The following is a 27,951-nucleotide window of genomic DNA, read 5'->3' as shown; positions in this document are numbered from 1 at the left end:
TGTATCTGTGAACTTGTATTATATGGAGCAGGCTGAAATAATATGCTCCAATATTTATGTCAACCTAGTGAGTATTATTTGTTTTGAGTGCAGGTCTTGCCTCCATGACAACTGGATACCCATACATTGTTACACGTGTTGGCGAAGATGTTACCATGACCATGAAGCCAAAGGATGTCAGCTTCGTATATTTTGTATGGCTGAATGGTTCGGTACCTGGGAGACTGTTACTGGTCCAGCCCAGGACACACCGTGTAGAGGTAATTAACAGCAGTCACACCGGCTACAGGACCAGGATCAGATACACCGGGGAGGACTCACCATCACAGACCGGACAGCTGGGGTTTACCATCTACAATGTTACTGTACAGGACGCTGGTACTTACTACTGTCAGGGAACCAATAGGTAGGAAGTTACTGGATGTAGACAGGTCCTCGTTGTAGTACGTGAGTAGTATATGAAGAATAAAGGTTGACTGTTGCAATGCATCACCAACATGAATGAATAGCTGTTTAACCTTCTATTGCCAATAGTGAAAGCTGAGGGGAGGAAATTATCGTATGCTGGTATATAGCGACATGGGTCCGAATATGTGTGTGTTAGTGTGCAGTGAGTGTGTACATGTGTGCATTGTGTGTGTTCATGTGTGTATTGTATGGAATAATGCTTAAAGCCGCGTCAGTTCGCAGCTAGTCGCAGCAACACCGGCAGTCACAGAAATAATCACAGACCAGTGAGTTTCTCCATTATGTAATATCATACGAGGCCAGCATTAGTCTGTCTCACAGTCCCTGAAGACATTATCTTTCTCTACTGTCCAGCCCTCACTGCAATGGTTTAGCCCTAAATGAAGCAAGTCTTGATTTTCCTCGGGTTCAGGTCTATTCTGTCTTGGGCGCAGTTTCAGTTTAAATGGGTATACAATCAAAAATGTATATATTCACAGGCAAAACGTTAATGCCAGGCTAACATATACGTTCAAGCAAAATTCTAACACACCAAATTGTATCAATCGGCTAAAATGAGCGTGTCCAATGTTTTACTCGACACCATTTTCATCACTATGGGCCATGAAATATTAATCAATATATTTTCTTCTGCTCCAGCCTGACTACAAAACACCCTGCCTTGCATTAATCTTTTGTCTCCACATTCAAAGAAATAGAAATACATTTGTTTCGTAAATATTAGTTTTCCTGTGGTAGCCATAAGTTCCAATGTCTTATTAACCACAGACTAGGGGTTATGTGTGAGATACCTGTTTATTTCCATATATTTCGGGAAGAACACACCCTGTAATAACAATAATATACACTATGTACATAACATTAAAACACATCTGATGAACATGCCTTCATAATGAACAGAGGGCGTATACATGTATTACGCCATGCAATATAACACAGGTCACTTTCGTGATTACATGTTTACAGTGATCAACAAAATGAACGTTGCGTAAAGAGTTTTAGAGCTGAAATGGATAGAATTATTATCGCACGTTATCGGAAATGAGCGGTCAATGTAGCTTGCTAATGCCTGTAAAATGCTTGATGAGGGTCATTATCCATCCCGTTGTTAGGTGACGTCATAAGTAGCTCAGCAGTTGAAGTTCAATCACCTACGGCTCGTTTGAACCTGAGCTCATTATTGACAATATAATGATCACATTCGTCACATACACATGTGTCATCATGCACTTTCTTGCTTGTGCCAACCATCACAATCGTTCCATAAATTACAACATACAGCAATAAAAATATCGACTGGAAGGCTAACGTTGTTGAGCACTGACGTCATCTGTGTTGTTCTATGTCGTGTCTATATTTGTAAAATGTGTGTCATTGATCTTCGTCGTTTGTTGTTAGCAGTAAATGCTTCTAAACCGATGGCGTTGCTTGTGTTCTTTTTTACTAAAATTATATTTATTTTAGCTATAATAACGGTAACGCTAATTGTCAGGGCATTATCATTTACAGGATCCCTCGGTCCTTTCTAACTGCGATCCTTCGTCGGGCATTTTGTGAAAGACCTCGGGCTTTCGCAAATGATATGCCCTGAAAAATAGCGTTACCTTAAAATAACATGTGGCCTAATGGTGAAAAGAGGGGATAACTGTACTGAGTTTGACGGACTGGGGATGTGTACCGTAGGTTATATAACTTAATTACGTCCCTAATTCGTCAACCACAGTACATTATCCCAATTCTAATTCAACTCGTTTTATGCTGGTTTTAGTGAAAACAAAATTATTTTTTTAAATCAGGTCAAAGTTCCCCTAGCTCAAAGGTTAATCATATCACTCCATGAACTTACACAATCACCAGACAAATTAGTTCCCTTCAGCACGGTTGTTATGTTCACACTGACTAAGCCTGACTATGATGAATAAATCATAGTGTTACAGTTAAAATAAAATGGAATTAACATGAAACCGCCCTCTGGTTATCAGAAATGAGCGGACCGCTGTAAATGATAATGGTCCTTTGATTCCTTACCGACGGACCGTTACAGTTCTTTAGTCAAATGACGTTATAGTGGTTGACGTGACACTCCATAATGACGTCATGAATCTTGTTCCATGATCTAACAATGATGGGTGAACAGCCTGTTGCAAGTAAATTGTTTGATCTTACAACAAAATTTATGATACTGCGCTGTCTTTCCATCCATTTTTTGTGGGATAGGTGAGTTAACTGACCTAGTGCTTCTGCAAATGTATACAAAATATGAAAAAACAGCGTTACCCTGACAGTGTTGGGATTCATTCAAAGGTTTTGGTTAATCGGTTTTCAAATTGCTGCCGTATATGCTGATTATACGGTCGGAAATTCATAGCATTGACCAGTCAGAAGTCGTGTTACATACTAAGCTGAATTAGAATATACTAAAAATATTGTACAACGAAACCTATCTTGTGGGTGACACGGGACTGTGTCCACACATCCAGCATCCGCACAGTCAACGTATGCAATAACCTCGTATAAGTGCCATACACTGGTCAAATGTATTCATACTTATAGGATAGAGAACATAGTACCAAACACGAACTACTACAATTTGTTAAATGATATTCCGAGTGCTGAGTTTTATTTGGTTTACAAGCATATTAATACCTGTTGTGTTCAATGATTAAAGGTCACATGCAACCAAAAAATCAAACATAATTAAAACACATTCATCACTTATTCATGATATGTAATATACATTGCTGCTTTTACAAAAAAGAAATAAACAAAATTATAAGTGTACAATCGCGATTCAAAAGTGCAATATGTTGTACTTGGACTTACTTCCCCCGAAACGAAGTCCTCGGGAGACCGAACCCAGTCTTAGCACCTGAATGTGCACTCAGGAGTAACGACGGCTTCTGACACAAATGTGATCAAACACAAATGGGTCAGATAAAGACATCCATTTTATATTTTGGAACATTTCAGGAATTTTCCATAAACTTTCTGAATCCGACTTTATAAATTACTTACAGAGTTTTGATGTAATAGGTTTAACTGAGACTTGGGTAGATGATCTGTATATACAAGATGTATTTTCAAACTACGTTTCGATAAGCAAACATGCTGAACGAATTGCTAAATGCGGTAGATTATCTGGTGGAATATTTGTCTTGATAAAAAAAGAGTTTGAGAAGTTTTTTACTGTGGTCGAAAATCACTGAAAATTCCATATTTATTATGTTTGACAAAAAGATGTTTGGTCTGGATGAGAATATTCTATATGCCTGTGTCTATGTACACCCAGAATCATCTACCTGGTACAACAGACCTGTGTTATCATGTAAAAATGGTATTAGTATTTTCCAAGATAGTCTACTGCAAATACTTAGTGACATCCCCGAAGATGTTTTGATCTTATGCGGTGGAGATTTTAACGCACGGACAGGTACAGATGCAGATTTTGTCGAAGACGATATACTTGAACAAGTTGAAAATCAAAACTTTGCATTCCTAGACTTTATATGTGATAATTTCAACCAAGTGCGTTACTCTGCCGATAAGATAATAAACAACTTTGGAAAATGTTTTCTGGATCTCTGTGCAGTAATTAACATACACATAATGAACGGGCGATGTGGGTCTGACACTAAAGTTGGAGATTTCACTTTCATTGGCAATAACGGCGCAAGCGTCGTCGATTATATTATATCATCTGCACCGTTGTTTGAATATGTATCTGATTTTGAGATAACGTCTCGACCCGAGTCAACGCATCTTCCGCTCACTATGAAGTTACGTACGCTTCATGTGAAATCGTCGCGTACGAAATCTGGTTGTAAGAATACTTATAGATTTGTTTGGGATCATAACAAGCTTGACTCCTTCAGAGAGAACATTCTCTCGGACCCTGTGCAAGATATTTTAGATAAATCTGTGGACAGTGCATTCACATGTATAGACACTAGCGTTAATCTTATAGTAGATGCCCTTTGCCTGGCAGCGTCAGATATGAAAAGAAAGTGTAGAAGTACGAGAAATGATCTGAACGAATGGTTTGACGATGAATGCAGAAAACTCAAAGCTGAACGCTGTAAATCTTTGAATAGGTTCAGGAAAGATAAAGATAAATGCTCATTGATACAGTATAACCTGTTAAGAAATAAATATAATGCCCTCTGCAAATATAAACGTACTTCATTTTATAACAATAAGCAAAAAATAATAGAAGAAAATATAAATGACTCAAAACGATTTTGGCAGGAACTTAAATCCCTAAATAAGAAAAAGGATTCTTATAATGATATCCAAACCCAGGAATGGTTCCACCACTTTAGAGACCTATTTGCATGTCAAAATACGGGTAGCGAGGAAGACACAAAAAGTAATGAAGGTGGGCCAGAAGACTCTAACCCAACCAGTGACGTTTCAAAAGATATACTTGACTCTCCTATATCGAGACAAGAGATTCTAGAAAGTATCAATAACCTTAAAGTTAACAAATCCCCGGGAATAGATGATGTAATTCCAGAATTCTTTAAACACTCTGCTGATCTTCTTCTACCGTATTTAGAATTGATTTTTAATCTGATATTAGAAAAAGGGACCTTTCCTACAGCCTGGTCGGTTGGGATAATAGTGCCTATACATAAGCAAGGAAATTTAAATAAAGTAGATAACTACAGAGGAATCACATTGCTGAGCATATTCAGTAAAGTGTTCACATCGATTGTTAACCAAAGACTAATTTTTTGGGGTGAATCAATGGACAAAATAAATGAAGCCCAGGCAGGATTTAGAAAGGGTTACACAACAACCGATAACATGTTTATACTACAGAGTGTGATCCAGAGATATTTGAATACACAGAGTGGTAAGCTATATGCAATGTTTGTTGATTTTTCTAAGGCATTTGATTCTGTCCAAAGACATAAACTTTGGTCATTATTTAACATGAATGGACTTAGCCCCAAAATGAGTAAGTTATTAAGTGATATATATCAAAATGTGAAAGCCTGTGTTAGAAACAACACCGAGGTGTCTGCAACATTCGATGTAAACATTGGAGTTAGGCAAGGATGCGTACTCAGCCCGTTCCTGTTCTCTTTTTTCATAAACGAGCTAGCGGTACAGATTGAGCGAAATTGCTCACATGGTATCCAGTTGCATCCCGATATGTTCTATCTTTTCCTCTTATTATTTGCAGATGACATTGTTCTCATTTCTAGCACTATAAACGGCCTACAGAAGCAGATAAACGAATTAGAAACCTATTGCCAAAATTATTGTCTAAGTGTAAACATGAATAAAACAAAAATAATTGCATTCAAGAAAGGAGGTAAACTATCGAAAAAGGAAATATGGTATTATAAGGGTAATGTCGTAGAAAGAACTACATCATACAAATACCTTGGAGTATATTTTACAAACATTCTGTCATGGTCGACACACACAAAATACGCATCTGTGCAAGCACGTAAGGCTCTAATCGGTATATTAAGAAACCTGAGAGTATTAGGAGATATAAATCTAGCATCCTTTTTTAGAATATTTGACACCAAAATCAGTCCGATTTTACTTTATGGTGCCGAAATTTGGGGCTTGAAATACTTTGATTGTATAGAAAAAGTTCACCTATTTGCTTGTAAAACATTTCTCGGAGTAAAGATGAGCACACCAGACGTTATGGTATATGGAGAATGTGGCAGGTTTCCCCTCCACATATTCCAGCAAACTAGAGTGATCAAATATTGGATAAAGTTATTAAACATGTCATCACACCGTTTACCCAAAAAATGTTATGAAATGATGTTATTGTTGCATGAAAACGGTAAGCAGAACTGGGTATCAGAAGTAAAAAACCTACTCTTCTCAACTGGATTCCATAACCTATGGTATGATCAAAAAGTGTTCGCCCCATCACTGTTTTTAAACACATTCACACAAAGATTAAAAGACATATATCAACAAAAGTGGTTGGGAATTGTTTCATTATCAACAAAGTGTAAGTATTACTCAACACTAAAAACCCACATTTATACTGAAGGTTATCTATCATGTGTAAATGTTAAGAAATTCAGAACAGCATTATCACGTTTTCGTTGCTCATCCCATGATTTATTGATTGAAAAGGGGAGATTTATGAATATAAAAAGAGAAGATAGACTATGTAAATGTTGCACTAACAATGCAATAGAAGACGAATATCATTTCCTTCTTGTCTGTCCAGCATTTGATACACTACGTAGAAAATATATGAAAGAATACTATTTTGTACATCCATCGATTGCCAAATTCTCTTCACTGTTGACGTGTTCAAATGAAAAGGTAATCCAAAATATTGCAATTTTTATTCACAAAGCTATGCTATCCAGACAATTCTTCTATAAATGATATGTATATGGAGTGCGCCCTACAAATGATATAAAGATATGTGTGATATCGAGAAGTGAGTGATTTAGCATGATACTATATTACATTTGCTAAAATGTCATGTATATGATTTGATATGCCATTATATATGATGTACAAGCTGATCTTTGACATATGATATATAGGATATGACGTGAGACGATGATATGATGTATTATGATATGGTATGATACTATTTCCGATGTGAGAACATATATGATACGACATGACATGACATGGTACCATCTGATATCATATGATCTAATATGACGTGATACAGCATTATATGGTATGATATGACTCCATGATATTATACTACTTTATATCATGAGTAGTATGATGTGTGTTTTATACTATAGGCCTGAGGCCTTTCAGTATTGAAATAAATAAACTATTGAAAGATATTGAAAGACTGGCTGTTTCATTTGCTGATATGCTGAGGGTTCATTGTGTGTACAGACAGATGATCTGTTTGATGGGCATTTTAGAAGTATAGCGAGTCACAAGAAAGTAAGATTCTTTATGGATAACAACTTCTTTTTGTGTACTTGATGCGTCGTTTCAGTATGGATTCATATAATGTTGTCAAACAAAATCATACACACTAAAACAAGTCGTTATCCATGAAGAATGTATATAGAGATGTTGGGTTTGGAAAATACATGAATTCTCTGAATTTGCGCTCGATCCAATCAAAAATCATGTCATTAGAGATGGTAAACTACTGCGTGGCTGGAATCTGTCATTCGTCCAAGTACAAAGCAGGACTTGAAACTGACAAGAGTTTGCATCAGTTATATCTCGCAGTCTCGCGTTCACGTGCTTTTGTGTCCATGGCCCATACAGTTCCAGGTAATGATTTCTGAGATCGCGACATTTGACAGATCTCGTGCTTTTGCAGGAGTTGCCCGTACTCTTCTATTTTATGTACCGATCTCAATAAACATAAGAACGCGAGAACACCTGATTGCGGGATGGCCTAAATGGGGCCACCGGGTACTACTAAAACTGGAATGCAGAATATTAAAACGAAATCTGAATTCCAGGTATGGTTTGGTTGAAAATGTATAGTTAACGATGAAAAACCAACATTCATAACATACCGAGAGTCCCAGAGAAAAGATACTGTCTTGTTGTTATGTGTTGTCTAGCTGTGTGAGAAGGTTCCTTACTTCTCTTAGCTTGTGAGGGTGTGACATCCTGGGGTCCTGGGCAGGAAGTGACAGTGTTTTGACAGCTTTTCTTTCCTTAATTAAAACTCTTGGGGTTTCCTAATTAACCTTTATTGTCTCATGCTGCATCAGCACGTTTATGTTAAAGAAGAGTGGCCATGGGCAACTGTGACATGATTATTAATATGTCTTAAAAGAAATATATTAAATCACAACATTTTGTACTATGTTATAAAGGATCAAACCAAGCATTCGCACGTACAAAAATCGTATGTATTTCCACTGTATTCTGAAAAGCATAAATTGAACCGAAAGCCGTTAGCCCGCGAGTATGCAAATGCATAAATTTACTAGTACACATGACAGACAAAATGCAATTATATCTACCTAAATAAAACTTAATAGAGCATGAGCCAACAAGTTTGCTCAAAGCACAGCACTCTTTTCTATATAGTCTCAACAGACACACTATATCACAAGCGTTCTGTCCGGCTTGGCACGTTCCTTCAGAAGCATCTTTGACCTCTCAAATGTATCTTCAAGTGTATTTCAAGCCATAGATTGGAATCATATTTACGTAAACATCTGTAGATATGATACCAATCTAGGGATTTAACTACAATTCAAGATCCATGTTCTAGATTTAAGCTTTGAGAGCTCGGCCCTAGCCGAAGTAATATTTTGGGGGTTCTAAATAAATGAAAGTATGTCTGTAAGTATCCTGACAAATTTCAGCTCATGTTTATTTAATTCCGCTAATTGAGAGCGATATTAAAAATCTCTCCCATGGGTGGGCTCAAATACGTCTTTAGGGACTGTGAGACAAACTAATGATAGCCGTATGTGATATTACGTTATTGAGATTCTCACTGGTCTGTGAATTTTGCTGTAACTGCCGGTCTTGCTGCGAATAGCTGCGAACCGATACGACCTTAAGCATTATTTTATCGCTCACTGACGTAAATATTTTCCTCAGCTTCCAGACACTTTCATGATTTTACTTATATTTGACACTTAAGTTCACTATTTCGTTTGTTAAAGTATAATGAACATGTTGAGGATTCTGAAGTACATAGGAAATTCTATCAACGGGAGCGGGCTTATATACACTACCATACACTTCGTTATGCAAATTACAAAGGATTTTCAAGCTATGTCATGAATTCACAATAATTAATTTTGTCTGGCAGCGTGACACAATTCATAGGAAAGCACACCAAACGCAGAAGAATGTGTCGTAGCACAAAGGAGCGTAATTGATCGTGATAGAACGTGGACACTATTAGTTGTATAGCGAGCGCCAGTAAACAACAACACCAACGCTTCAATACAGACACGGCGAGAGCCGGACGTTTAATGAAAAAAACAAAACAAAACAAGGGAATAGGATAGCATAGGAAACGAAACGAAACGTAGTGGCGGTGATAAAACGTTCATAGAAGCGCAATGAAGATTGATAACGATCTCTTATTAACCTATCTCCGATTTTGTCTGCAGTAAACTAGGTTTCTTCCGTAATCAGGTAGTGCTCTGCTGTGACGTTGCACTGATCATTTCTAAACCTAGGACCCGTGAAGGTCCCGGGGTAGAATAGGCCTCCGGCAACCCATGCTTGCCATAAAAGGCGACTCAACTGGTCGTAAGAGGCGACTAACGGGATCGGGTGGTCACATGTCATCGATTCCCAATTGCGCAGATCGATGCTCATGTTGTTGATCACTGGATTGTCTGGTCCAGACTCGATTATTTACAGACCACCGCCATATAGCTGTAATATTGCTGAGTGCGGCGTAAAACTAAACTCACTCAATCTAAACCTAGGTTTTGAAGAACACGTTTTGAAATCTCATGTCAGGTTACATTTCGACCATGTCATAATTTAGGTTTGGAAATGGTCGTTATTTAACCAAATGAAAGGTGGAATGACCATGCTTTTTATGACTGATACAGCTATCACAAAATATTACATTACTGAAAACTTTCAAAATACAGGGGATCAGGTAGTCAGGCTCGCTGACTTGGTTGACACATGTCATCGGTTCCCAGTTGGACAGATCTCTGCTCATGTTGTTGCTCATTAGATTGTCTGGTCCAGACTCGATTATTTGCAGACCGCTTCCAAATAGCTGGAATATTGGTGAGTGCGGCGTAAAACTATACTCACTCACACACTCCAAAATACAGCTGGTAACTGGTTTGGAATCCGCAACCGTTCGCTCTCTTGCGTGGAGGTTTTATCCACTAGACTACGAAGGATACCAGAGAAGAATGAGCAGCCGCACGTGCAGGGCACGTTTAGCACGTGTTATGAACGTGCAAGACAAGGTTTTGAATGCCAGGCTGATCCATCATTTGAGGGCTGTTCCATCAATATAGTGTTCACACAAGAAAAATTGCACAAATCTGAATTAATACAAACTAGTATTTGTGTTTTACATTCATGACTGTTCAAATTTGGATAAAATACTCCTCCTCGGTTTTGGTAGCATATGTAACCCCTTTGAGTCGTGAAAATCTCTCCGGGCTTTGCTGGGGATTTTTTTTCTGCTCCGCCCGCTTACATTTGCCACCAAACCCCTTAACTTCAAACAGTGGCAGTCTGTGACGTCTCAGTTAACGCCATGCTGCCTAAACCTCGATATTAAATATAGAAATACGACTTTTTAAAATCTTTAAAATTGAAATTAATTTGTAAATACCATTTGCTTATGAAAGAAGGAATTGGAATTTCGTGTAACAATAGATGTTTGCATTGTCTCTTTTCACTTTCACACGAAAAAAAATCGGATTGGACGAGCTGTAGATCATTGTCTGAACTGATCGATGAGACTAATTTTTCAGTTTGGTAATGATTCAACATACACTAGATCGCACTTAAGGCGTGTGTGTGAAATATGATTCAGGTTGCCAATCTATAAAATGTCTAGATATTACCACATGTACAATGTTATATATGCACTATACGTATATGATGACGCTTCTTATTAAGTTTCAAAACGCGAAATAATATGATAACAAAACTAATTAGGATTATATATATATATATATATATTAGGATTATATATTATTATATAAGTCTAAAGATGTACATTGACTTCGTTACTTTTCAGTCCTCACAATGTTCCCACTGGCAGATAGTTAAACTTCAAATGTTTCATTTGTTACCATCACAATGAAGATGGAAATATCAAGTTAAATAGATTTCATCTTATCAATCCATACTTTAACCATCAACTGGCGCAGTAGATATTTTTCCATGGCATTGTAGCGATTTTCAAAAACACGAGAACGCGACATTGCGATTTTTAAGAAATCTAGCGATCTCGCGTTCTCGTGTTTTTGTTCCAAGTGCCAATATAGTACTAGACTGTGATTTCAAAAACACGAGAACGCGAGATGGCGACACTTGACAAATCTCGCGATCTCGCAATATCGCGTTCTCGTAGTTTTGGTTTCATTTACCTATTCAGTTCTATGTAATCATTAGCAAAAACACGAGAACGCGAAATTGCGACAATTGAAAAATCTCGCGATCTTGCATTCTCGTGCTTTTGAACCAATTGCATAAAATTATACAGTTCTAGATAGCCATTTTCAAAAACACGAGAACGCGAGAACACGAGATTGCGACACTTGACAAATCTCGCGATCTCGCAATGTCGCGTTCTCGTGCTTTTGTACCAATTGCCTATACAGTTCTAGATACCCATTTTCAAAAACACGAGAACGCGAGAACACGAGATCTCGCGATCTCGCAATGTCGCGTTCTCGTGCTTTTGTACCAATTGCATATACAGTTCTAGATAGCCATTTTCAAAAACACGAGAACGCGAGGACGTGAGAACGCGAGATTGCGACACTTGACAAATCTCGCGATCTCGCAATCTCGCAATCTCGCAATCTCGCAATCTCGCGCTTTTCTGCCAGTTACCTATACAGTCATGTTGAATTCAGATCACGGGTAGCTCAGAGAGGTTGATTAATTTCTAAAAAGCATGGAAGACGGAAGGAATATTAAACCACATTTACTTTTTTGAAGGCGAACTTTTTTGGGTACCTGTGTAAATTACTGTCGTACGATACGTTTGTGGAGTATTTCACCAAGGAAAGAACGTATGGTGTAATAGGGATGAATTAAGTGGTTGCATATTGTGTACACAAATAAATAAATAATAGGCATACGTTGTATATTATCTTATATCAGAATATAGTGGTCTCGTAGAGCACGCATGTTTTATGTATTTCAGCTGTAAGTAGTTGTCAGCTGCATCTTGTCTTTTAGTTTCATTTACAATGCTGTGTCACAGTTATAGGTCAGAGTCAAAGGTTAGTTGCTGGGCATTTTAATAGTGACACACATAGTCAATTAAACCCTAATATTAATCACTACACAAAGTAGGTACAAATGTGCTCATGGTAAACAAAACAAAAGTCAATATACAGTGTACCATTTAACTTGTATGAATCAGTTTGAATCATTTATGGTTAAGTTGTTTTCTGTTTAGGCAATATGCTGGATAGAGTTCTTGTTTGCTGTCTAGTGTCTGTATCTTCAAAGATTGATCTATCTCACCTATCATGTATATTGTATGTACTTGACACAGATTACATTTGATCAGTGTGTTGTACATATATGCGTTTAATGCATGCGTTGACTGTGGTGTTGCTGGATATGCAGACCCACTCTCGTGTCACTCACACGTTATAGGTTTCTTTGTACAATATCTTTCGCGTTACCCCCATGTTCTGTACACTGTATATCTAGTCCATTTCATTATTATACTATGTATTAATATAAATATTTTTGCTAACTCTCGTTTTGTATATCACTGTAAACCTGTGATAACGTAAGTCATCTGTACTATATTGCGGCGCTTAATCACTGTACGTGCACCTTTATGCATTATGATTATGCATTTACGATGATGATGATTATGACGACAAGCTTATTAGATGTGATGCTATGTTATGCATATTGTGTATATTTGTGTTACAGAGAGCCTTCTTCCACCCCGATATGGAACAGAGATGTCACTCATAACCCGTAGTCTGCGTTAATAAAGCATTGGACTCACTGTGTCATGGCCGCTACAGGAACACAAATATTAGCGACACAAATGTATTTCTATTTCTTGGAGCCAGGAGACAAAGAACTGTGTAAGTCAGGATGTTTTGCAGTCAGGTGGGAGCGGAAGACAAACTAGTATTTTGGGCCGAAAGTAGTTAATATGGTGTCGAATAAACACTAGACAAGCACATTTTAGCAGCCTGCTACACACTACTAGCATAGACTAAGGCTTTGTCTGTGAATATATAATTTTGATTGTGACAAATAGATTGGTATAAAATGAAAAGGAGTTCAAGGGAGACCAGACCTGAACCTGACCTGATGAAATCTATACTTGCTTCGCTTAGGGCTTAAGCATTGCACTGAGGGCTAGGCAGGAGGGACAAAGTTGTGTTTAGGGACTGTGAGACAGACTAATGATAGCTTTGCATGAGATTACATCATGTAGAAAAGCCCAGGTCAGTGATTATTTCTATACAGTGTAGCTGCGAATAGTCGCGAACTGAGGCGGCTTTATCCAATAGTTTATCACTCACTGACGTTAACCTTTTCCAGCTTCAGCACACTTTAGTCTTTCCGCTTATATTTGACCTCCATGTTCACGATTTCGTTTATTAAATTATATCGAACATGTTCAGGATTTTGAAGTACATAAGAAATTATAACAACAGGAGCGGGCTTACATACACTACAAAGGATTTTCAAGCATTGTCATAAATTTGTTAAATGCTTGGGCAGTAAAAAGCGTGAATGAAGCATGACCACAACGCTACTAACATGCGCATGCGCTTTGACCTCGAGATATTGCGCATGCGCAACACCAACGTCTAAACGTGAGATCATGAGATCGCGAGAATGCGAGAAAATGAAACGTCGCATTCTCGTTTTCTCGTGATTTCGTGTTTTTGTGGCCTTATTTGACAAGTCGAGTTTGCGAGTTTGCGAGATCTGACAGCATGTACAAATGTCGAATTCTCATGTTATCGACTTTTGACAGAAACGTGCTCTGTACCAAAAACACGAGAATGCGAGATCGCGAGAACGCGAGATTTTGGCCAAATCTCACGTTCACGCGATCTCGCATTCTCGCACTTTTGGCTATTTAAAATTGCTTCCAAAGGTCGAGATCGCGAGAATGCCCCTTACAATATTCCATAGTATTGTGTGTACATGTGTGCATTGTGTGTGTGCATGTGTGCATTGTGTGTGCATGGGTATATTGTGTGTGTGAATTTGTGTATTGTGTGTGTGCATGTGTGTATTGTGTGTGTGCATGTGTGTGTATTGTGTGTGGTATTTATGTCAACTATTCCATAAAGCCAAAGGATATTTTCGGTATCCCTTGCGGTCATATGCATATACCGATGCAAATTAGAGAGGTCATATGCAAATTTTAGTGACTACTTTCACACGGTAAACAAACACGCCCATCTATTGGCGATCGTGTCCAGATTGACGGCCGTGCACTGTGAGTGCCTTGATGAGAGAAAATTGTTGTCTCGTAATGAGAGATATGATCTCTCTAATTTACATCTGAGAACTAGTTGTTCGGGGTCAGATCCGTTCTTTTTCATGATACCGATGAGTAATTTACACATGAGACTGGAGAGTTCATAAGGGGTATTGTTTCGATGGGGAGAACATTATATTTGTTGTTCAAAAGTTTAACTGAAAGTTTCCCAAATTCCATATGTGTTTCTTGTCATTTTTCAAACTAAGTTAATATTTGGTGACAACAATACATTCTTTAACATAAAAGTTGACTGGGAACTACATAATGTAACGCAGTCAAATGAGTGATCATTAGAAAACTGAGCTTGTGACGTCACGCATTACTACGCACAAGGGTCGCTAAATACAATGTTTATTCCCAATGCAGGATATTAACCATGCCAAAAGAGATATATAAGCCGACAAAGAAGCTTTATCGCAGGTTAACATGAATAAGTGTATCCGAGTGCACCAGTCTTGCATCTTTTACCGCCTCTCTATGGAAAATACTGTTAACTCGATTCAGTAAGTAGTTGCGCGGTAACTATCATATTTAATCAACAAAACGGTTTGAAGCATTAAGATCCAGTCAACACGTATTCCCTGTTGTAACTGTGGAACACTGAGTGAGTGAGTGAGGATCCTTGGCGTGACGAGAGAACACTTAAACTGTTTAACATTTAATAGATGGAAAATTAATGAACAAGTATAGAGGATTTAGTAAAAACATTGACATTGTAGTACATTGACACAAGCGTTAAGGTTAAGGTCTTTGTGATATTTTTTCACAGAGAGGCCAACCACACCTACCATCACCGGACCTGCCTCACCTGTATCAGGTGAGAATGTCACCCTTACATGCTCCTCCACCTCCCGGAGTCTACCCCAGGACCATCCCCCACTGACCATGACCTACATCTGGAGAAGGGACAGGACCCTGCTAGAATCTGGTGATGAGTCTCCTACAGGTGGAGATGACCTGACAATAATTCACGCCAGCAGAGAGAACTGGGGAGACATCTACAGTTGCCAGGCTGTGGAGGAGGGACTGAAGTCTGACTGGAGTCAAGAACATGTGCTGGATGTTCTCTGTGAGTAAGAACCTACCTTGCTTTAGGTAACAGAACCTCGTATTAAGTATCCTTGAAACTCTGCTGAATCACACTTTTGTGACAAGTTTCTTTCGCAGAAGTTCTGTGTAAACAGAACAGAAATCATTATTGTGAAAGTCCTGATAGGAATGAGCGACAGGTTTGCTTCAATGATCAGTTGAAATGTTCAAAACTGCGGCTGGGCCCCGTTCCTCAAAGCGAACTGTCGTACGTCTGTGGTAAAGTATGAGAATTACGATCGCTTTGAGGAACGGGGCGCTGGTATGATCACCCGGATATGTTGTCAAGAGTTGCGCATAGCAACAGAGTGGGTGGGTGAGTTACAACGGTGTCCCAGCTGTAGACGGTACTTATTGTTAGAGGAAAACAACTTGATAAGATCGCGAAACAGGGAAGTTTGCCATTCTTATGAATCCCAAGAGCACAGGCCAAACCAAGCAGCTGGTCTTTATTCAGACATTTACGTCACAGACGGAAACTAGACTTATATCTCAGAAAAAGACTTCCTTCCTAGCTGACCATCTCACATGCATTGCAGATGGACCTGACCAGATACACTTTGACGGCATAAGGGGCAAACTGGAGGAAGGGAAACCTGTAACGACGAGATGTTCTGCTGACTGTAACCCTGCCTGCACTGTAACATGGTGGGACACATCAAGACAGATGGTGATGACAGGACACAGCAAGGCTGTGTTGTCTATACCAGCTGTAGATGTGTCTGTGTCTAGACAGTACATGTGTCACGTCAACAACACACATGGAAGTGCATCACGGAACCTGACACTGGATGTCTTCTGTAAGTCAACAGTTGTACAATAGAATCTATAACATACAACCTGTCTTTTGGATGACATCTGCCTTTCCATTCACCTTAACGTGATGGAACACCTGCGAGAACACCAACGGCAGTGGTACTCAACGATTCAAAATCATTAGCCGTATCAACTCGTAATATTGATAAGAACGTCAATCAAATGTCAATATCACGACAATGTTTTTGTAAAATCAAAAAGCATCCAAGCGGCACAGATGCCTCCTAATCTTCCCTTTATATGTGACACCAAACTCGACACTTTTCCGTCTCTTTAGAACTTCGCCTGCACTAGTTAGATCGCTGATGTTTCCAACGTTGCATGGCCTCCTGTTGAACTGGCGTAGACAGTGAGGTTGATGGGGATGTCCAGTGAGAAAGATTATTCCAGATGAACATCGCATGTGTCAACCCATTAAACATGTCTGAATCAGATTGAAGTCTCCTGAAGACCAGTGATGTTACTTGGAAATTGTTGAACGCTGACGTTGCATGGTCTCTTGTTGTGTTGACGTAAAGAGTGACATTGTTGTATCAAGTTGACTGACTCTATGACTGACTGACTGACTGGCTGACTGACTGACTGTCTGTCTGACTTGCTGACTGACGGACCAACAGACTCGCTGACTAACTGTCTGACTCGCTGACTAACTGACTGACTGACTGGCTGACTGACTGGCTGACTGGCTGACTGACTGACTGACTGACTGACTGACTGACTGACTGACTGACTGACTGACTGACTGACTGACTGACTGACTGACTGACTGACTAACTGGCTGATTGACCGACTGGCTGGTTGACTGTAAAATCGATGAAGTTCTTAGAATGGTTTTGGATCCAATGACTGTATCACTTGCAATTTGACCATTACCGTTGAATCCGTCTGTGAAAATAGGCGTTGTAGTCGATGGGCGTTGTAGCGAGAACGCAACAGGTTGCAATGCAGTTGGAAAGTGTTATTTCAGATGAACTTCTGAAGAGGCGTGATTTTGGGGTATAAGTGGCACAAAACTTCACTCATATACTCACTCACCTACCCACTCAATTTCGCAGATACGGGGCAGTCCTGGTTATATTTCTAATCCTGGTGTACATTATATGTCTGGTATTTTGTAAGCACATCATGTAACTTAAATAAAGCAACGTGTCTTGGATGTTATTTTTTTCTGAAAAGTAAACATGATTATATTATACTGAACTGAATATTGTCCATATTAAATATTTCAGCACGTGAGGTTACTGAATCTGATGTCGTTTCCATCGTCCCCGTGACTGCTGTCTGCTCCGTCCTGATCGTGGTCATCGCCGTTGTCGTCATATTTGTTGTTTGTAGAAACCGCAGACGTGGAGGTAATACTCTTGCCTGAGTGTGTGCGCGTATGCATCGTCACTAAGTTATCCAACTGCACATTCTTATATGTGGTGAATAATGTATGACAGTCAGGGATAAGGGCGAGGTGGTGAGGAAGGGTGAAGGGTGAAGGGGGTGGGTGGCGAGGAGGGATGGTGGGCGTTGTTGGTGGCTGGGTGGGGTTTGGGGGCAGGGGGTGGATGGGTGGGGTGAATGAGGTGTCCAGAGCAAAGCATATAACAATACTTTTGTATGTAGCGCCTGATGTCTAGATGTCTATTTCCACTCACACTCAGTAGAAAGCTAGCTGATAAGTATATCCATTCATACTGACATTTTCGACGATATGATCATTTTGTCCTATCTATAGTGACTGATCCTGCCCAGGTCTGATTTGCAACGTGTCTGTGGTGTATCTTGATTAAATATTAAATTGTCCTTGGTGGTGTCATTAAGTCTCTTGTGGGGAGATGGAGTCTGAGACCGGCCTTTAAGGAGGAGTTTGAGAGAGAGGATAAATTGTAAGAGAAGGCGGTGCAAGTATACTGAACTACTTTAGAAACGCACCACTGGGATAAAATGTTTAATGTCCGTGGTACACGAAGAAAAGAACTTGTCCCCGTTGACACTGAAATTGTCAATGAGGATTGAAACACAAATAAAAGCTAAAGTAATCATTCTCAAATTAGTGCAAAAATGAATTAACGATAACGTTGAAGGGGGTCAAACTTATTTCCAACCGTGGTCAAAGGTTTCACAGTCAATGTCAGTAACGGGTATGGCCATCATTTGCATAATCCTTCTGCAAAATGTGGAGGCGCTGATCTCCGCCATGTTGGGAACAGAAACAACAGTGGCTCTCAGTATGTATGCGTTTGAGCTGTAACTCGACCACAACAGACGTGTATATGTGTCCTGTCATGACTACCAGTCTCTCTACAGATCAGTACGCTTCCATCAACCCTGCTGAACTCAACAGTCAGCGTTACACTTTCCACGTCAGTGTGATCCTTCTATACCCCTGACTGAGATGAAATCAGGACTTGTGAAGAGAATACACTCAGTCCTGTTCCTTCAATGAGTGAAGAAAATGTGGTGATCTCTGGCTGGACAAATGGTTGTCAAGGGTGTGCTCGATCACAACAATTTGGTGCTGTTGAAACTTTCGGTATCATTTTGATACACAGTTGACTGATCTGACAATGTGTTGTGGAAACGCCACGTTTTATGTATTTCTACGTGATTTGCAGGTAAAATGGTCATTTTCAGCAAATGGTGGATCACGTCACCAGACAGGAATGCACGCATTTCTTAATGTGCATCGTGTTTATCTGTCAAAGTCAGATTACTTCAAGCACAGTTTGGGTTCAAAATTCGTTTTACATCTTCCATGATTAATGATAATAATGGTATGCTGGGGTTTCAGAAGTAGTTCAGTATGGAATCAAGCCAAGGTGCTTGAAGAGGATATGAATCAACAGTGTGCACATATTTACAGATTTAATGACCTTCAGTCTCGAAGACACTAATTTTAATCGACATTTGTTAAAAAAGCATGTCGGTCTACAAATTTCAAGTTGTTTATTTCTAACTATACGGGAAATTTGTTTATCTTATATTTTTCATCTAACATTGCGCATATGTAACTATTTGCACAGACTTATTTGTTTCAGGTAAAGGATACACATTTAATAGGTGAGTACCTGCTATCAGGTACAAGTAAGACAAATGACTAAACAACTGACTTAAAACTTCGTAGTATCTGCTATTTTTCCAAGTTACTGTAGAAACACTTAATTACAAACACAGTGATTTTATTGGCTATGCTACACTAATCAGTAGCAGTATATATGGAATACTGAACCCAATCTGAATTAATAGCACAATGAGCTAATGAGCTGCTGGTATCACAGTTTTTGTCATTTCAGGCAAATGTTAGAAGATCCTTAACTACCCATAACTCAGAACGTGCTTACCCTTTTTGTGAACACATTCATGCATTTAACTGTTACAACTATCTTGTCCTTTGCAAGATTCTGTGTCTAAGGAAAGCGGATTGTTTTTGTTTTTTTTAAATATCCTTGATTCCGACCACTTTCTACATTTCTTTCCCCTAGCGTTGTCACATACACCCGTGACGCAGACACAGACGGAGGCTACGAGGAGATAGCAGGTTGGTGCTGGACGTCATTGTTGTACTCCACGTCAGTTGATTCCGATGACGTTAAACAGGTCATACGAATTATTAAAGGGGTAGTGTTATGTACAATGTCTGAAAAGCAGTCTTGGACTTTTGGTAAGCTGTCAACATACAAAACTAAAGTTGTATAAGCATTTTCAAATTCTGACAACTATGAGCAGTGATTGACCTACTGAAACTAATGCCGTATGATGTAAAGTATCTCTTAAACTCTTAAACTTCTAAGTAGAGAAAAATAATAACATCAGTGTGCAATGTACGGGGGTGGTATATACAGATGTGCACAATACATCCGTGATGAAACTTAAAGTTAGTAATTAATTAGTTAATTTTGAATGCATAATTGTTTCCACACACTTTAAACTTTCAGAGAGAGGATGTGCTCGTCATCGGTGAGTATGTTCATCAATCTTCAAGTAAGATGAATAAATATTTCATCACCACATAGGTGTAATTACCCGTGGTAAAGTGATTTTCATCAACCCATACTTGTCGCGAAAGCTGACGAACCGGATCGATGGTTATGCTGTTGAACACTGGATTGTCTGGCCCAGAACCATTTATTTACAGACCGTCGACATATATCTTTGATATTGCTGATTGTGGCGTTAAACAACAAACCAATCAGGCAAGAATATACACGATTTGGGGCGCGATATAAATTGAGAGTGCGTCCCAGCTTAATAATTTCCTCTCATTATGCTCACGTTCAATGTTCACTTTCATCAGCCTGGTGTCGTATCACTGGGAAGACGAAAACGATGGGAGCTACCAGGAAATAGAAGGTTGGTGTCTGAAGGTTAACAACTAGCGTGATTTGTAACGACTGTGAAACTCGAACTGCCGTATAGGGTACTAATATGTCGAGTGAACGTAGCTCGACCTATCTCCCATCTGAAGGACCCTTGAAGATCTGGGGTAGATAGCCTTCAGATACCCATGCTTGCAATGCCCACATGTCATCGGTTCCCATTTGAGCAGATCGGTGGTCATGCTGTTGATCACTGGATTGTCTGGACGAGACTCGATAATTTACAGACAGTGCATGGGCTGTGAAACACGAACTACCGTGTATGGTATAATGAAACGTAGCTCGAACTGTCTAATGTCTGAAGCCTGGAACAGGAGTCGTGTCTCAAACCAAGGAAAGATACCAAAACCCCCGATTATTTAGTTTGAAATAGCCATAATAGAATAGCTACAACATTGTAAATAGAGTCAAATTCGTTGATATTCTAGATGTCCCAATACTTAAGACATTTTTCAGTGTTCAACCAGAAATTGGTGATGGGTCGTGTTGGGGAAAAGGATCCACTAGTCTGGACAGCTGTAACGGTCATCCCGAATGATTCTTCCTTATTCATGGCTTGCTTACTTTATTACTTTACCGTTCCTGTAGAGAAAAAATACTATTTCCTCAGTTTAAAAACATTATTTATGCCATAAAGTTGATTAATGCTTTAATAGGAACAAGACAATACTCCATGGTGAATACGTCGCTGTATTGTCACTTGAATTGTCATACTTAACACAGATATGTGTCATCTTATATGTGTCTTATATCAGAGGGTGAAGCAAACGTAGACGACATCGTCCCTGTCGTAGCTGTCTGCTCCGTTATGCTGACTGCTGTGGCAGTGGTGGTGGCAGCAGTCGCTGTTCTTGTCTGCAAGGACGTAAAAGGTACAAAGAATGCATGAATATTTTTGCATGCAATGTAAGTGTCAACCCCCTACAATTCCCAACACACCACAGACGACACAATATTACCCCAACGTGCACGATCTGGTCAGAACCTGTCTTATACAACCATGCATGTTACAACAGGTTACAATCCGGGTGTTCTCGGCATATTTCAGACAAGCGTAGTATTGGTGGGATATTGCTGAAAGCAGCGTCGAACAGTATGGGAGCATATCCGCGGTTCACCTTCATGTGCTGCAAAATGTGTCCTCATTTTAGTTTGTAAATGTTTTTTTGATTTTTCGATTCATTACGGAAGTGGTCGGTAGGCCACTGGATAAGGTGTTCACGCCAAAGACTTAGGTTCGATTCCCCACATGGTTATCATGAAGCGCAATTGTGGTGTTCTGGTTTTGGTGATGTTGATGGACTATTCTAAAAGCGACTTATTCTTTACTGTTACTCTGTGTGGACGAACCGATCTGTTCAGAAATGTTCAAGTTTGTCTTTTGTTTTACATGCAGAGAACCAGGACAACAGGTACATGTTTTTACGTTTTCATCTGGACTCGTATGTCAGACATCGTAATAACCAGAGAACAAGTCATCAAATAAACGATTGTTGTCTTTGGTGTGAAACACCATTTACTCAACTTACTTCAGAAATCTTAGACTATAAGCCTTCACAGATTAACTGTGGAAATGACTGAAAAAGTAACAAATGTATCTATGTAACTTATGCACAATTTGTTAAAAAAGGGTAGGAAATGTATGATCATGGTTGAAGTGGGAGGTGATTTCCACTGCACACTACTTGAAAGAAAAATGCAGGCACTTATGGACAAGTCAAAATTAAGGGCAATATAAGTGTAATGTTGTAATTACAGATGTGGTGACTACCTTACTGTGATGGCAGAGAGATTATCCCATGACTTCATTGGTGTACCTCGTGCTTCCAACAACGATTTCTTACCTCTACATGATTACGAGCTACCCCTGAGGGAACAGTTCTACATCTACACGTCTCTCTATCCTTCATCTTCCTCAGCACATGGCAACAGTACCAGGTGAAGCCTATACTGACATTTCAGTTCCACATCTACACGTCTCACCACTCTTCATCTTCCTCAACAGAGGATCACAGTACCAGGTGAAGCCTAAACTGACGGAACAGTTCCACATCTATACGTCTCTCCACTCTTCAACTTCTTCCACAGAACCTATACAGTTTAACACCTCAGCTAGCTCATCATTTCAGCTGGAAAAACAAGAGTACTCCACTTACTACACACCCAATAAGAGAAAATGTTTTCCACGATTGCCTCTTTTACAGAGGTACTCTTAAAGAGGACTGTACCGATATCCACAGAAATGTGAGATTTGTTCCTGCTTGTCCTTTACATACCCGGCGAATGTTGTCTGTACAACGCCATGATGTATGCAGTTACCGAACATTATGTCGTTTCAGAAAGCGGACGCTTGTGAGGAAAAGCTTTGAGCTTTACTCACCGTATATCATAGCATATCAACAACACTGACTTGGCAAAAACAGTTTTGATCAATCAATAAAGCTGTACCTTTCATTTTCATTTCATAAAATTTATGTTTTATTTCATCAACATCGATAATGTGAAAACACAGTTTTTCAATTAGTATAGCAGCTTTAACCTGTTTTATGAAAAAGACTAAACTCTTACGCTTTCTGAACACACTGACAAATATAATATCAAACACTACACACCTAATAGTATTTTGAAGATACTGTTGAAGAGGTGGAGTGTTGGTTTTCCATGAAATTAGGTGGTCTATTTAAGGGGTCTACACAAGGTCAAGAAATGTTGGAAGAAACGTGTAACTCTGGATGGTGACAATGTAAAGATGTCTTAAAGACCAACAATCAAAACTGAAGTTTCTACTATGAAAACGTCTTGGTGACAATTAAAACCTTTTTGATATCCCCTCGTAAATAAACGGCCAGTAACTGACTGATGTGCTACGTAGTCAGGCATTGACAGAATAGTTTACAATTCATCATAACAGCATGTTCACAAAGCAATCAGCTATCAAAGAACCTAACCATCACATGTAGATTTGCCACATATGCTACAATGGTCACGATAACATTGAAAAGTATACAAGTTATGAAATTGTTTACTTAATACTCTACACATCACCACGGTGGACGTTCACACAATCTACATGTTCACAAAACAGCATAGGGTTAACAGTATTGATTGAACAATCTCAAACATATGAGTCATATGATAAAGTTTGCACTGTTCCACATCAACCTGATGTTAGTGCCAAGGAAAGGCAATAATAAAGAGATGTCCATTAGATTAAAGCTAACACAGAATAGCACCAGTAAGGACTTCTGGGACTAGAAGAAAGTAACGTTAGACACGAAGCAACGACGGGCAGTCCCAAGTATTAGACAAGGACATATATGGCAGGGGATTTGACCCTGGGAGATATACATTCAATATAGATAAACGCACAACGCATGGCTCTCTAGGCTTTAGAAATACTGGGCCCGGATACTCGTTACCAGTGTGAACTTTGACATGTTTATGGTCAGTTAGCTTTAAGATCTTCTGTTTTCAATAGCACATATCAAATATGCTTATTCCACAATAACATATTAGGAGAAGCATTTAATACCCAAATACATATACAATGGCACGCACTCGAGACATTTCCCTCAAGTTATACCAGTTACCACTTCTCAAAGGAATACCACCACTTTTGTTTTGTTTTTGTTTTAAACATATTTTATTCATGAGAAAAGGATTGGGTACATGTTGTACAACTTAGAACACCTTCTCCGTAGTATTTACATGATATTATTTACATTCATTATACAAGATGGACAGACAAGAACAGAAAGATGAGAAAGATTGGGGCAATTGCAATAATTAAGAATTTTTTTTGATTGACAAATATATGTTTGAACAAGTTTAAATATGTTTTAATTTGCATGATCAGTCAGATCTGCATTGCCACGTAGCAGTAACTCGGAGTTTATAGTAACATTGGTAACACTGCGTAAATTAGCCATCATGGTAGATCTCTGTTGAGTATATAGTTGACAGCCAAATAGGTAATGATGAGAATTTTCACATATATATCTACAAGAAAATTTGGGGTTATTTATTATGCCAGCACGGAATAGATCGAAATTCAGTTGACTACACATGTAACGTAGTTTTGTAAGGGTGATATTAGTGATTCTCGGTCCAAAATCAAAGTATTTGGGAGCTGTGTTTTGTGTTACAACAATATTTGATTTAAAAGAATTCAGTGACACGCTTTTCTAACTTCAACTGGAAATTCATTCCACATTCTAATTTTGGATGGAAAATATGAATTATAAGAAAACTTCAAACGGGAGAAGGGAAGCGAGACATCGTCGGAGTTACGAAGATTATAGTTACTTTTAGACGCTACCTTCCCAGGAACAAGATCATTAAGGTACGATGGTGCCATATTATGCTGTATTTTGTAAAAAAGACAACGTTTTCGCTTTCTCCTACGATCTGCTAAAGATTCCCAACCAGTTTCATGATACATATGTTCATGATGTGTATATTTGGGTGAGCCTGTTACAATTCTTGCTGCTTCTAATTGCAGTTGTTCTAATCTATTTGCTTGGTATTGAGCACACCCATCCCATACCTCACACGCATATTCGAAATGGGGTCTTATGAACATGACATATATTCTATTCAATACACAGCGCGGTAATAATAATTTGAGTTTACGTAGAGAAGAAATCATTTTTGAAGTTGTTTTTACAATATTATCAATGTGGTCAGACCATATACAATCTTTTGTAAACGTTAATCCCAAATGTTTATGATTTTCAACGGTTTTGACCAGAACTCCGTTGAAGTAGAGATTGAATGCCTCAATATTATTATGTAAGGTGAAAATAATTGCCTCAGTTTTATCAGGATTATATGTTATAAGCCACCGCTTTGCCCAAGCCCGCAGTCTTTCCAAGTTTGAATTCAGTTCTCTTCCAGTGAATAGATGATCATGAGAAGATAAGCCTAGCGACGAATCATCAGCAAATAATCGTGTCAAGCAGTCTAAGTCATCAGCTTGTGGGACACCAGCTTGTAAATACCTCGGCTTGGATAGGGCTCCATTTACAAAGACGCTTTGTGAACGATTACTTATGTAATCAGCTAGCCAATTTAACAATGAACCATGAATTCCGTACTTTTCTCATTTCAACAATAAACCTTTAGGCCACACACGATCAAAAGCTTTAGAGACATCACAAAACACCATACAATAGTGTTTTTTTTATCATCTAAGGCCTCACATATTTGGTCATAAATTTCAAGTAATTGATGGACAGTTGAATGACCAGACTGAAATCCTGATTGGTACTTATATAATAATAATTGATTTACATGAAAATAGTTGTACAGATGTTTGAACATCACTGTCTCAAACACCTTGCCCACACAACTGATCAAGGATATAGGTCGATAGTTAGAGACCATTGAGCGGTCGCCCTTTTTAATAAGGGAATTACATGTGATTCTTTCCTCATACTTGATTTATATACGAGTCTTTAATGATTGATTGAATAACATGCATAGTGGAATACTTATTGAATGTGCTACACTTTTAAGAAACTTATGACTGATTCTGTCCGGGCCAGAAGCTTTTTCAAGATGTAAACATTGGATTATATCAGACACTTCATTTACATAAATAGTTACACAATCCAAAATAGAACCAGTGCGTTTGTCAGAGAATGGCAAATCAGTGTTTACTTCGTTAATACTAGATATAGACTGAAAATACTGATTAAGTTTCTCTGCTTTCTGCATATCAGTGAATAAAGTTGGATTTTCATCTGCATCATTTTGTTTCAAAGGCGGAATACAAATGACGGATCCTGAATCTTTAATCCAGAACCGAAGTAATTTCCAGTAGGAATCGTTATTACTGCAGTACAAATCAAGTAAAAAACCGTTTGTAAAACTGACATAAAATGAATCCTTTGCATTACGTCATATTGTAACCACCACTTTTTAAAACAACCACTTCAGTCTTATCCCAGTTAAAATGCGTATCCCTTTCGGCAAACCATTATAAAACAGTTCTGTCATCTCTGGATGAAACTAAATAATAGGTTTACACGTGGATTGAACTCATGTGCTAATTAGATAGACAATAGATATTGGTTAGGGATATGTAGCGGCATTTGTGGCCACAGAACAACTAAAACTGTACTTTCGTCGTCGGACCTCTAGACGCCCCCTTTAGTCATCTTCTGTCCTCCTGTGGAATCCCTGTAATTTCTCATTACAGTCAGTGAACTTTTTTCTCCCTCGGGTCAACCTTACGATTAATGTCTTAACATGTGGCAGTTTCAGCACTTGGGACTTTGTTGAGACAATCCAGGCCGGTTTGAGAAAATACAATAAAGGCAGCCGAGAAAAGCAGAGTATACTGAAGTGTTGCTTGCCTAATTTCTGTGAGGTGATGAAAGTCTCACGGCTCATTCTCACGGCTCATTACCAATAACAGAATTGTACCGTCCACACTGTAATGGTCGGCCTGAAACTCAAACTGAAAACCTCATTTTTCACATTTGTCAGAAAAACCAGCACATACGACATACGACAGTTTTCACTGCTACAAAATGCTGATAATAGCCAACTAACTATTCCAGCCGAATATTCCATATGACAGCATTATTCCCTCACAATATCTTCAAACTTGTAAACTGTATTTGTAAACTGTATTATAGACACACTTGCCCGCATAATGAATAAAACAATCTGCCTGACTAACGGAATCGGGTGACTCACTGACCTGGTTGAAAAATACCATGGTATTCCGATTGACCAGGTTGATGCTCATGCTGTTGATCACTGGATTCTCTGGTACAGACTCGATTATATATAGACCTCTGCGATATAGCTGCAACATTACCAACCAAAGGTAGATTTGTGAGTAGTCTGTCATCAATGTTACTTGTCTGTCCATATGAATGTAAACAACTAGTTACTGACTACTAAAGGCTAAGACCTCGTAGGCATGTGTTTAAATTCAACGGGAAGTTACCCATTTTTTGTAGGGAAATATTATCCAGCGAAACTAAATATTTCATCTCATGAAAACAATTGTTAAGGTGCGTGATGTGTCAGTATGAATTTACCACGCTAGTAGCC

At 38.8% G+C, this 27,951-nt stretch overlaps 1 protein-coding gene and 1 pseudogene across 1 annotated transcript; both read left to right on the top strand.

Annotated features, from left to right (window-relative positions):
• Positions 1-161: 161 nt before the first annotated feature.
• LOC137260541 (cell adhesion molecule 4-like) lies at positions 162-22,825 on the top strand (annotated as a pseudogene).
• Positions 5,425-7,156, top strand: LOC137258106 (uncharacterized). Its single transcript, XM_067795671.1, has one exon. It carries the CDS (start codon positions 5,425-5,427, stop codon positions 6,841-6,843), a length of 1,419 nt encoding a protein of 472 aa, XP_067651772.1. The 3' UTR covers positions 6,844-7,156.
• Positions 22,826-27,951: the final 5,126 nt, after the last annotated feature.

This window comes from Haliotis asinina, chromosome 1 (assembly GCF_037392515.1).
Source record: "Haliotis asinina isolate JCU_RB_2024 chromosome 1, JCU_Hal_asi_v2, whole genome shotgun sequence".
Taxonomy (NCBI): domain Eukaryota; kingdom Metazoa; phylum Mollusca; class Gastropoda; order Lepetellida; family Haliotidae; genus Haliotis; species Haliotis asinina.
Note: the sequence above shows the minus strand (reverse complement) of the source record. Positions and strands in the feature narration are given on the sequence as shown.

Excerpts from the sequence above, each read along its gene's own strand:
- LOC137258106 (XM_067795671.1), top strand. The coding sequence starts at position 5,425 with ATGAGTAAGTTATTAAGTGATATATATCAAAATGTGAAAGCCTGTGTT.